This window comes from Artibeus jamaicensis, unplaced genomic scaffold (genome assembly GCF_021234435.1).
Source record: "Artibeus jamaicensis isolate MK-2021 breed Jamaican fruit bat unplaced genomic scaffold, CSHL_Jam_final contig_1998, whole genome shotgun sequence".
Lineage (NCBI taxonomy): Eukaryota > Metazoa > Chordata > Mammalia > Chiroptera > Phyllostomidae > Artibeus > Artibeus jamaicensis.
The window spans coordinates 12,384,866-12,397,585 of record NW_026521407.1 but is presented as its reverse complement, the minus strand read 5'-3'; the positions used below and the strand labels follow the sequence as shown (position 1 = coordinate 12,397,585).

At 39.9% G+C, this 12,720-nt stretch overlaps 1 protein-coding gene across 4 annotated transcripts in view; it reads left to right on the top strand.

Annotated features, from left to right (window-relative positions):
• The first annotated feature begins 1,500 nt into the window (after nt 1-1,500).
• INTS2 (integrator complex subunit 2) overlaps nt 1,501-12,720 on the top strand; it is a 45,860-nt gene continuing 34,640 nt past the window's right edge. The window contains exons 1-7 of one of the 4 annotated variants that reach the window (XM_037163700.2): nt 1,501-1,594; nt 2,807-3,113; nt 3,779-3,917; nt 6,691-6,793; nt 7,963-8,076; nt 10,666-10,796; nt 11,042-11,215. In XM_037163700.2, coding sequence (XP_037019595.2) covers nt 1,576-1,594; nt 2,807-3,113; nt 3,779-3,917; nt 6,691-6,793; nt 7,963-8,076; nt 10,666-10,796; nt 11,042-11,215 — 987 coding nt within the window. In that variant the 5' untranslated portion in view covers nt 1,501-1,575. Of the gene's footprint in view, nt 1,595-1,685; nt 1,864-1,953; nt 1,980-2,806; nt 3,114-3,778; nt 3,918-6,690; nt 6,794-7,962; nt 8,077-10,665; nt 10,797-11,041; nt 11,216-12,720 lie in introns of those variants that run through there. The other 3 variants (XM_037163701.2, XM_053656936.1, XM_037163702.2) reach the window with 3 other exon arrangements.

The window sequence follows — 12,720 nt, the reverse complement described above, 5'->3', positions numbered from 1 at the left end:
CTTCCAGGTTTCTGGCTTGAGCAACTCTGGGTGGTGGTGATACTTAACTGAGAGAAGAAAGAGAAGAAAAAAGGGGACTTGGAGGAAGAGAAGTATTATTAGCACTCATCTCCATTACACTCCAGCTATCTTATTCAGGCTACACATGATTTGCTGTTCTCTGTTGATCAAGATGGATCTGCATGTTGTTTCCCCATTAATGGTTTCAGGATTATAAACAGTTAGAGCTGGAAGAGATCGTAAAAATCAGTTCACATATACCTTCTCCTCTATTCATCCCCCAAATCATTGTTTGGATACCCCCTTCATACTCTTCCTGTGAAATAAACATCCGGGGAGATTCAATTGTTTTAACCTCGCTCAATCTCAATTTTCAAGATTTAAAAATGGACAATATTATTATCTATCTCAGAATTAAATCGGATAACAGATACAAAGCACAGTGCCTAGCAAGTGTTCAATAAGTCTGTCTTTAATAAATACCAGCTTAAAAATAACAATATTGTACAGTTGTAAAATCAATTTGTGTGTAGTGACCGGCAACCTGGAATACATAACGTGTATTATTTCATAAGAGGTCTGTTTCCATTTAAATGTGGGTATATATGCATATGTATGTCCTGAGACGTAATTGAAATGTATTACTGTGGGTCGGGTGGAAAAAAGTCAAACTTTTTTGGAAAAGTCAAAAACCTCAGCAAAGCTGCAACACACATTCGTTCTTACTTTGCTGATTCTTCATACGAAAGCAGACCTTGTTTTTAAAGACATCATCCCTTTGTCAAAGCCTTGGGAACTGTAAAGTGTGAACCACCGTCTCTGTCAAATATTTTTGTTTCCAGCTCCTAGCACAGTTTTGTAAACAGAAGGAGCTAACTACACTACTACTGAACCAGGTACTACAAAAAGTATGAATAATATAGAGGGTAGTGGTTCTTCATCTTTTCTGGGTGATCAGACTCCTTTGAGAAGTTGAAATTTTGGACCCTCTTTCCGGACCTGCCAAACACTGAAAATTTCTGCAGACTGCAGAGAGAATTCCTGAAGCTCCATCCATCCATCGCGCTCTAACGATCCACTGACCCTAACTTAAGAAACCTGAAACGAAGACCTTTAACTACTGTGTGTGAGGTTGAGAAGGAAAGAAAGCTCGTGATTAGATTACTTCTTAAATTCTCTTACAAATCCTAGGATTCTAGAACTTTGGTTCAGGGAGGGCTTAGGCTGAGATGGAAAGAAGAGTAGTCTGTTCCGGCCAAAGAATAATGGGGATAACTTTAACATTTCTTTTACCTACGCTAAGTCACTTGAACGCCAGCATAATCCTGTAAAGACGAAACTGCAGCTCGAAAGGGCTTAATGATACAGCGGTTAGGGTCCGGAAAACAGACTTAGGACACTACGTTCCAAAAACACTTCGGAGGTGAAAGTGGGCGGGGCAAGCTGCGGGGAGAGGGGCGGGGCCGCGCACGCGCACTGTTTCCTCTGGGCGGACGTCCCAGGGTTTCCGTGCACAGCCTCAGATCCCCCCTCAATCCAGTACGGTGGCCGACGGGAGCCAGACGCTGGGGATGAATGAAGGTGCTGGGTGCAGGTTGAAACACTCTCCTTCGCTTTCTGTTCCCTTCAGTCTGGGTTCTGCCCTTGTGCGGTGTCCCCGTCCAGCCCCATCGCACCGCTGACCCGATTGGTCCCGGCGTCAGGCTTCTTGGTGCCCGGGTCGACTCGGGCACAGCTAGGGTCTGGGAATCCAGGTTATCGCCTAGGCCCAATTTTGGACCGCGCTGTCGATTTCTACCGCGCTCCGCCTCTGGGACGCGGAATCCGGGTAGGGTCCCGGGAGGTTGGAGGGTAGAACTTCAGGTATGAATCTTCCGCTTCTCAGGCCTCAGCGCGTTCCCCTGTCCTTGCCAGCACCCCGCCTGACTTTTCGCAGCCTGAGGGACTGGTTGGTTGTCGTTACACCAGGGGCGAAACCTGTGAGTGCACAGGGCACCTCTGCACCATCAGCCCGCCCCTCTGTTAAAAGGCCAACTCCTCTTGCCTAAAAGCAAAGCGGTGTTTCTGTCCACGACTGTTACCCTGTTACCCATGATGGCATTGGCTCACTGGTCCCTGGTTTTTTGTTTTTTTCCCTTATTGCTCCTGAGGACAGAGACGTGCCCAAGTGGGACTAATCATTCTCCTATGGCTGGGTTTATTATTATTATTATTTAACCCAGAGTACATAGGATAGTGTTAAGGTCTCCAGAGTTATGAATCTGGCATTGTTTTTGGCTGCCAAGGAGATTTACAAGTGCTGACTCTTGGAGGGTGGAAAGAGAAACCTCCTATTCTTTACATAGGTTGGGTAGTCATGTGAAACTAAAGAGGTGCAGAAGAGGAGCAGTCTTTTACTATGCCATTCATTTATTTTTATTTTACCTTGTGGCGTTCATGTGACTGAGAATGGGGAAAGCCTTGGACTGGGATATAGTAGATGAGGATTCAGGCTTGGCTTTTGCTGCTAACTAGTAATATTTCCATGGATTTGTTACTTAATCTCTCTACTTCATATTCCTTTGCAAAATAAGAGTATTAGAACAGGAGGTCCCTAAGGCTAGAAGAGACATTAATATAGAAAGAGACTGTTTTCTTTCTAATTTGCCAGATTTTAGTAGAAACATAAAGAGCCTTTAATTATGCCAGGAACCCACTGTCATCATAGGGGCTTATTACAGATAGACCACATTTTCCAGGGTATTTAAAAAGAGGGGTGCTCTCATGTGGGTGTCACACCCCTACTTTTACTTATTTTTATCATTAGGATCAACAGTGATAATGACTGAGTGTACAAGCCTCCAGTTTGTAAGCCCTTTTGCTTTTGAGGCAATGCAGAAGGTGGATGTTGTGCGTTTGGCATCGTTAAGTGATCCAGAATTAAGACTTCTCCTGCCCTGCTTGGTGCGGATGGCGCTTTGTGCCCCTGCTGACCAGAGCCAAAGCTGGGCCCAGGATAAAAAACTCATCCTTCGCCTTCTCTCTGGAGTGGAAGCTGTCAACTCCATTGTCGCATTATTGTCTGTGGACTTTCATGCCTTGGAACAGGATGCCAGCAAAGAACAGCAGCTTAGGTAATGTTATGTTTCACAATATGTGGATTGGTATATTTACTTGGATTCGCCAAAGAAGAAGGAATCAAATATTCCTTGGAGTTTTTTGGGCTTTCACTGGATGTACTTCTCCAGGAAAGAGAACATTGAGAGCCTAAACTTTCGGGAGCATTTTACTTATTTTTTTTCTATTTATAAGTAAAATTATTTTGAATTCCACATTATAAAATGTTGCATTGAGGACTTTGACTAGATATACACTAATGTATTCAGGCTAAATTGATTAGGCCAGTTACTCCTGCTGGGAACTGGGAAGAGTAAGTTCCCCTCCAGTAGAAGGATTTATTGGAATCAGCTGGGAGGGTTTTTAAGCTTACATTGATTCCCCCAAATTCTGGGCAGATGTTTTATTCCTCCCTGCTCATTGTGAATCCAGTAGTGAGTCACTGTTGTTAGTGGAAGTGGGTGTTAACTGTCATTTATGATGGAGTCTTTACATCAGTTGTGAATTCCTGAAAGAGACAAACTAAATAGTATTTCAGAAGTAATACATTGATGATATGTGTGAGAATTCACACATTCTTATCATGTTTTTGTAGATTATTTCAAGAAAAGATAACTTTTCTGTTATCATTTCCATGCCACTGTTCTCTTAATTGCTGTTTTACCTGTTTGTACTGTTTTAGGCATAAACTTGGAGGAGGCACTGGAGAGAGCATCCTGGTGTCACAGCTTCAGCATGGTCTGACATTAGAGTTTGAACATAGTGATTCACCTCGTCGATTGCGTCTTGTGCTTAGTGAGCTGTTGGCAATTATGAACAAGGTACATTTATTTTATTTTTTTAAACCTCTGTAACTTTTTTTATTGTTGTGCAGTTATAGTTGTCCCCATTTTCCCCATTACTCTCTCCCACCCCCCCCACCCCCACCTCCCACATTCAATCCTCCCTCCCCCCTTACCAGCCATCCCCCTGTCTTTGTCAGTGGGTCCTTTTTACATGTTCCTGATGACCCTTCTCCTTCTTTGCCCTATCATCACCTTCCCCTCTCCTCTTTGGTTACTGTCAGTTTGTTCTTTATTTCCATGCATCTGGTCCTATTTTGCTGGTTTGTTTTGTTGATTAGGTTCCACTTATAGGTGAGATCATACAGTATTTGTCTCTTACTGCCTGGCTTACTTCACTTAGCATAACGCTCTCCAGTTCCATCCATGCTCTCATGAAGGGTAGGAGCTCCTTCTTCTTTTCTGCTGTGTAGTATTTCATCGTGTAAATGTACCACAGTTTTTTAATCCACTCATTTACTGATGGGCAATTAGGCTGTTTCTAGCACTTGGCTATTGTAAGTAGTGCTTTTGTGAACATTGGGGTGCATAGGTTCTTTTGAATTGGTGTTTCAGGATTCTTAGGGTATAATCCCAGCAATGGAATTGCTGGGTCAAAGGTACATTAATTTTAATCTCAGCTCAAAATATGCATGATTCGATGTCTATGTATAGAAGGTAGAAAAAGAGGCAAGAAAGCAGACAGGATGCGTCCCCTTCTACACATATTTCTATTTGTTACGTGTTTGCCATTCTAAGGCTTGAAAGGATGAATGCCTGCCTTAATGGCTTTCTTTCTCTTATTACTGTTTCTTTCCTTTATGCATATTCCGTATTTTCCATCACAGGAATTTTTTTAGTACGGAGTTCCTACAATGGCTTCTTCATAGATAAGATTACCAAGTTTGATCGTACTTGTAAAGGATATAGTTTCCCCCATAAAATGTGATGTGTAGCTGAAAGATGGATACAGTGCCTTCAGACACTGAGTGATCTCTGACTGTCTCTTACATAGTAGTGCCCAGGGAATGTCAGAGCTGTATTGATGTAGGGTGGTTGGCTGGCCTTGCTTACCAGATGACTGAATTGTTCCACACGGTAATGAAGACTGTTCAACTTCTCATTTGACCAAAATGATATATTATTTTAGGTCATGGACTCTTGGGTAAAATTATGGTTAGTTGAAACTCTGAATTTTTAATTTGTGAATGTCAGGGGTCTACCACATAAAGAACTAAATTGGCTCTTCATACTACGATGGCTTAAATGAGATGAGGCCCAGAGTTTTAGAGGAAAAGTTATTTTTACCCTGGTGGGTGTGGCTCAGTGGACTGAATGCTGGCCTGCAACCCAAAGAGTCACCACTTTGATTCCCAGTCAGGACCCATGCCTGGGCTGGGTGCCCAGTTGGAGGTGCATGAGAGGCAACCAATGGATGTATCTCTCACACATCAGTGTTTCTCTCCCTCCCTTTCTCCCTCCCTTCCCCTCTCTCAAAAATAAATAAGTAAATTTATAAAAGTTATTTACTGTTAGAATTTCAAGGTCAGTTATAATAAATAAAGTTTAGTTTTATAAATTGTGGAGAAAAAAACTAAATTCTGGTTCCAGATAAAATACTTGGTAAGGGGTGGGAGGGGTGTTCATCAGTTTTAGGTAGTCTTTAAGATAGGTTACAAATATTTAAAACATTTCTTTCAATCACTATTATTTTCTTCCTCTCTCCTATACTATACTGAAAGCGTTCAATTTCAGCCAATATTTTCCCCACATCTTTTTCTCTGGCCTCACTTGATTGCTCTAATAAAATAGGCGCCCTTTCTCTCATGGGGGGCGCCAGCTTTTCGGTTCAGCACTCTCCAGCATGTGGGAAACGTGGTGATGAAACTACAGTGGGAAATTTTTTAAAAACTTAGTACTTCTATTAACTTTTTGTTCTTTGTTTTTCTCATAGTTCATTTGGAATTGACCATGAATTTATATTTGTTATACTGTTTTAAGTTTACAGTTTTTTTGGCTTTTTTCAGCTACAACTTAATGTAGGTAGCATTTCTGGTCAGTTTCTTTGGTGACCCTTATCTTTAATTCTGGATATCTCCAAATATTTATATAGACATAAATTATAGAGACCCATACTACCATGTCTGAATAATTAATGTGACTGGTAATTGGTTAAATTGGTTCAACTTAATAGAATACTACATATTCTGATGCAGTAAATATATACATACACTGTATTTTTTATTTATTTATTTTAGAGAGGGAAAGGGAGGGAAAAAGAGAGGGAGAGAAGTATCAACATGTGTGGTTGCCTGTCATGCAACCACAGGTCCCCTACTGGGGACCTGACCTGCACCCCAAGCATGTGCCCTAGATTGGGAATTTATCTTACAGCGCTTTTCGTTCACAGGCCTGCACTCAATCCACTGAGCCACACCAGCCAGGGCATATATATTTTAAATTAAAAATTTTTAATTGATTTTCTTTAAGAGACCTTGATTTGTTGTTCCACTTATTTATGCATTCATTGGTTGATTCTTGTGTGTGCCCTGACCTGGGATCAAACCTGCAACCTTGCCATATCGGGATGATGTTCTCACCAACTGAGATACACAGCAGAGCCTGATTCAGTACATAAATATTAATGACATATTAAGAGACATGGTGTACAAGCTCAACAAATAATTATAAAATTGATAAATTTTATAATTATAAAATTGAATGGGATTTAATCACCTGAATTTAATACTTCATCTTTTCTTTCTGATGAAAGGTATCTGAGTCCAGCGGAGAATTTTTTATCAAGTCCTCTGAACTGTTTGAGAGTCCAGTCTACTTAGAGGAAGCTGCAGATGTACTCTGTATTTTACAAGCAGGTACTGTGATAAGTGCTAAGATATATTTCAGATGTAGTTTTTTTTGTTAAATGATATTGTATAACTTCTTAAACTGGAAAGAACCTTAAAAGGTTAAGTCAAAAATGACTTTTAGTAGCACAATGATTAAATAAATTACATTTCATAGTATGGAATATTATACAGCCAATAAATGGTGTAGTTGAAATTTAATGAGTTTGGAAGATGTTCACAATATGTTAAAATGAAAAAAAGCAAAGAGCAAAATGGTTCATAGAGTATAATCCCACTTTTGTTAAATGTTAAAATAAAATATTTCAGATTATTAACTGACTGATGGGACAAGAGCTAGTTTTATAGCCGGAATGTATGGTCACATTTAAAGGTTGGCAGTGGCTGGGCTTGGTGGCAGCTCGCCTATCATTCCAGCTCCTGGAGAGGCTCAGGCCAGTGGATCGTGGGTCCCCGAGGGCTGGAAAAGACAGCTCTGGGTAGAGCAGGCATCCACACTGGGCCTGGCACACCCACGGGGCTCCTGGCACACGCACGGGGCTCCTTGGCAGATCCGGGGGTACCCTGTTGTTTAAGGAGTGGGGGCCCAGCTCAGGCTGAACACGGAGCAGGTCACACTCCCCACGCTGGATGGTGGTGGGACCGCACCTGCGAGTGATGCCACGAGTTCCGCCTGGGCATCCAGAGAGTCCTGGTCTCTTTAACTTCTCTTTTCAGGATTTCATTTTTAAAGATCATTGCTCCCCAGCATTATTTTTACACACAGCAAACCATCTGATGTCACTAGTGGGGCAGTGTACACACCACTGTTTAAAAAAAAAAGGATACGGCACATAAAAGTGCAAAGAAGATTTTAATAAAAATAACTGCCTCACTGTAGCGGTGGCAGTGTTCTCTGCTGTGCTAATACGGTTGCCACTGGCCACGTGTGGTTATGGGTTACTTTAATGTGGCTGCTATGACTGAGGAACTAAACTTTTCAAATTTTACTTAATTTAAATTTAAATAGCCACATGTGGTTGGTGGCCATCCTAGTGGACAGTTCAGCTCTAGACTATGAAAAGAAAATGCCTTAATTTATTGCTCTTAAGTGTCATCAGTGAACTGTCAAGGTGTTTAATGTATAAGGCAATGAACTGTCACTCCCTAGTAGCAACGTCGACTTTGTTTTCCCGTAGAGCTCCCCTCCCTGCTTCCTATCGTTGATGTAGCCGAAGCCTTGCTGCACGTCAGAAACGGTGCCTGGTTCTTGTGTCTGTTGGTGGCCAATGTTCCCGACAGTTTCAATGAAGGTAAATATGATTTAAAAAAGGGATATTAAAGAGATTTACTTGGGCATGTAAGGACCTATTTTTGAGCTGTTAAGAAATACTCACGGGGTTTTCTTTGATATTTTACCTTTTGGAAGTTTATTAGTGAGTACTAATTGTAGAAATGATGAGTTTAGAGATTTCAAAATTGTTTTGAGATGAACAATTTAAGTACAGCGAGTATGTAGCACAAAATTTGTTTGCCGTTAGTCACCAGTGCTGTCATAGGACAGCAAGAATTACCAAAGAACTGGAAGATGGGATCCTATGTTCAGGGAGCAAAGGGGAGAGAAGACGTATCAGTGAAATAGCCCCAGAGCAACCAGTGTGAGGTGTGTGCGGTCAGGAATCGGCAGGTACACCTTTGCTTTTCAGCCTTATTGCTGTCAGTTCGCAGGAAGGTATTGTGTAGAAATTGAGAAAAATCAGCTGAAATTTTGGCATCTATTCTGAACGATTAGTGATTGAGAATTACTATTTGGGTCTGAGTGATATAAAAATAAAAACATTTATTGAGCAAGGTAATTTGTGAATTGGGAGCCACGGAGGAAAAAGCACTGGACTTGGGGTTGTAATGTCACTTACTCGGTGTGATTCCCATGAATATATTTAACTTCTCATCTGTAAAGTGGAGATATTGATAATATTTTCCTTACATTTCTAAGAGATTTATTGAACATCACATGATATGTAAAAGCCCTTTGGAAGCTGTGTTCTTGCTGATTTTCTGTGTACCTCTTCAGTTAGTTACTGAGAGAAGGGTACTGGTGTCTGCAGACATTTGTGGGTTTGTGAGTTTCTCCTCTCAATTTGACAGTTTGGCTTTGTGCGTTTTGAAGCTGTTTTTTGGTCCATGTACATTTAGGATTCTTATATCTTTTTGATGAATTGAGCCTTTGTTTTTTTTCATTATGGAATGTCCTTCTTTATCCCTGGTAATAGTCCTTCTTTTAAAGTCTATGTTATCTGATATTAACACAGCTGTTATCAGCTTTCTTTCTGTTAAGTATTTGCATGGTGTATAGGTTTTTCCATTTAAAAAAATTTAATCTGTCTGTTTCATTATATGTAAGGTGGGTTTCTTGTTGATGGATTTTCTTATGGACGGGTAGATCTTTTAAAAAAATTCAGTGGCCATCTGCCTTTTTAATTGGCCTATTTAGATTATTTACATAGATGACTTAATGTGATTATTGTGGTGGTTAGATTTAAGTCTGTCATCTCGCTGTTTGTTTTCTGCTCGTTCCTTCCATTTCTTCTTTTTCCTTTATTTGGATTGAAATTTTTTACAACTGCATTTTATCTCACTGCTGTTTTATTAGCTATACTTCTTTATTTCATTTTTTTCTTGGCATTTATTTATTTGTTTATGTTGGTAGGGTTTATAGTATTCATCTTTAAGTTTTGGCAGTCTACTTTCAAATGATTTTAAACCTCTTCACACGTACTGTACTATACTTCTGTTTCTGCCTCTTGTCCTTTGTGCCATTGTTGTCTTAGATTTTACTTCTACATGTGTTATGAAACTCATTTTTATACAGTATATATAAAAGTACATTTTTACTACTTTTGCTTTAAAGCGGTAATTATATCATAAAGACTTTATAAGCACAAGAGAAAAAACTCTTTTTCTTTATCCATGTTTATCATTTCTTGGTGCTCCTCATTTATTTTTGTAGTTCCACGTTTCCATCTGGTATAATTTCCCTTTAGCATGAAGAACTGGTTCTAAACCTATCTTATAGTTCAGGTGTGCTGATAACAACCTTTCCCAGTTTTTTTTTTTGGGGGGGTGCATTATTTCCTTTTAGAGAGTGGGGAAGGGAGGGAGAAAGAGTGGGAGAAAAATACCGATGTAGGACAGATACATCGATTGGCTGCCTTTTACACACCCCCAACTGGGGACCTGGCCTACAACCCAGGCATGTGCCCTGTCTGGGAATTGAACCAGGGACCTTTCGGTTCATAGGCTGGTGCTCAATCCACTGACCATACTAGCCAGGGCTTATTTTTATCTTGGGGAAAAAACCCAAAACTCATTTTGCCTTCATTTTTGAAAGATATTTTCATTGGGTATAAAATTTTAGGTTGACATTTTCTTTTAGCTCTTTCAAGATGCCATTCTATTCTCTGTGGTAATTTTACCTCTCTTCCTCTGTATATAATGTTTCTTTTTATCCTCTGGTTGCTTTGTTTATTTATTTGTTTTTTTAATTTCTTCTGGCTACTTTTAAGATTTTTCTCATTATCAGTGGAGTTAATTGAGTTTCTTGGTTTACAGTTTTCATCAAATTTGGAAAAATATTTTTTTGTCTTTTACTCTCTCTCTCTTTTTGGGACTCTAATTACAAGTATGTTTGACTACTTGGTATTGTCCCACCGGTCACTGTGCATTTTTGTCTCTTCACTCTTTGCTTAATTTTGGCCAGTTTTTGTTGCTATGCTTTCAGGTTTCCCGATCCTTTTGTTCTGTAGTGTCTAATCTGCATAAATGATTGATTCTCAAGGCTGAAAATATTTTTCTAACGTTACTTACAAAGCTTAAAGTGATAGAGGCCATTCACTGTTCAGTTTGTAGGGGTCTGATCAAAAATGGAGAACGACAAGATGAAGAAAGTCTCGGAGGAAGACGCAGGACAGACGCCTTACGCTTCTTATGTAAAATGAATCCTTCTCAGGCCCTCAAAGTTCGAGGCATGGTGGTAAGAGATCTTATTTTTATGAGAAAAAAGGCATTGTATTAGGACCAGGAACTTTTCTCAAGATGGTTTTAGAATGTTGTGGAAAATTGTAGTTATATGTACTGGGTATAGTATATATCTTTCCTATCTGGGTTTTTATATTTTGTGAAACATCTTCCTCCAAACTTTGGAGGCTTTAGATTCTGAAGCATCCTGGCCCGTTTCCTTATGAAACTGAGTTTAATTTGTTTTCTTTACTGTGTTAGGTGGAAGAATGTCACTTGCCAGGCCTTGGAGTAGCTTTGACCTTGGATCACACTAAAAATGAAGTCAGTGAAGATGGAGTGAGTGACTTGGTTTGTTTTGTTAGTGGTTTGCTTCTTGGAACAAATGCAAAAGTCCGCACTTGGTTTGGAACTTTCATCCGAAATGGACAGCAGGTGAGGGATAAATATCTGTATAGGCAAACACAGATCAGGATATTTAGGCAATGTATGAAATAGGAAGAAACTCCTTTAGAATGATGTCATTAGACCAGTGGTTCTTAAACATCTTAGCCTCAGGTCCCTCCTAACATTTTACAAAATTACTGAGGATACCGAAGAACTTTTGTTTATATGCTTTTGTCTGTTGATATTTATCATACTGGAAATGAAACTAAAATAGTTGAAATGTTTATTTAAAAAAAATAATACTATTATGTGTGAACCTAGTGTTTTGTTTTATATGTATGTATGTATGTATGTATGTATTTTTACAGAGGGGAAGGGAAGGAGAAAGAGAGGGAGAAAAACATCAGTGTGTGGTTGCCTCTTGCACGCGCCCCCTACTGGGGACCTGGCCTTCAACCCAGGCATGTGCCCTACACTGGGAATTGAATCGGCAATACGTTGGTTCACAGGCCAGCACTCAGTCCACTGAGCCATACCAGCCAGGGGGGAACTTAACATTTCTAGTGAAAAATAGCCATTTTCTAGTGTCTCTTTACCCGAAGACATTTTTTTAAATGCTTTTAGAGAGAAAGGAAGGGAGAGAGAAGCATTGACAGGTTGCTACCCAAACCAGGGATCAAACCCTCAAACCATGTATGTGCCCTGACCAGGAATCAAACCTGCAGTCTTTTGGTTATGGGACGATGCTCCAGCCAACTGAGCCACACTGGCCAGGGCAGCCATATTTTCTAAAGTAAAAAATATTCAGTGAGAAGAGTGGCGGTGTTCAATGTTTTTGCAAATCTCTTTAATGTCTGGCTTAATAGCCTTTGGAAAACTGCACTATACCCTTGTGAGAAAATGGGAAAAAAGGCTGATAGTGTCTTAGTATTATTAAGGACTTCTTTTTTCCTTCTGGACCCCCTGAAAGTGTTTGGGAATCTTCAGGGTTCTAGGTAAGACCCATGGGAACCGCTATATGAGGTCATCAAATAAGTTCTGTGTCCAAGCTTTGCTTTATTTCTAGCCCATTTGAAAACTAATTTTAAGCTTTGCTTTTAAAAAGGAAGTTAACATTTATTGGGTACCTTCTATATGCTAGGCACCGCGCTAAGCACTTGGTATGCTCATCTTCTGTGTAATGGTCCTTTGTGTACAATGAATTTTTCTTATTTGAACGTAATGTTATTATTCAAGCAGGTTTATCATATTTTATTTGGAAACACTAAAAATAATAACTAACATTTGCCCATTACAGTTTGATCTGCCTTTACATGTATTATCTGTTTGTCTATTCATTCATCTATTTAACAGAGGTTGAGTGCTTGCTGTGTGTCAAGCACAGTGATCGGTCCTGCTGAGAGATGACCAAGACATTATCCCTGCCTGAAAAACTGGGGACGATAGACTTATAAATTCCTAACTTATAGCAGCCCTGGGAGATAAATATTATTAATCAGATATTCATTTCCTTGTCATTTGGGGTCCAGAGAGGGTAACTAATGTGTCTCACA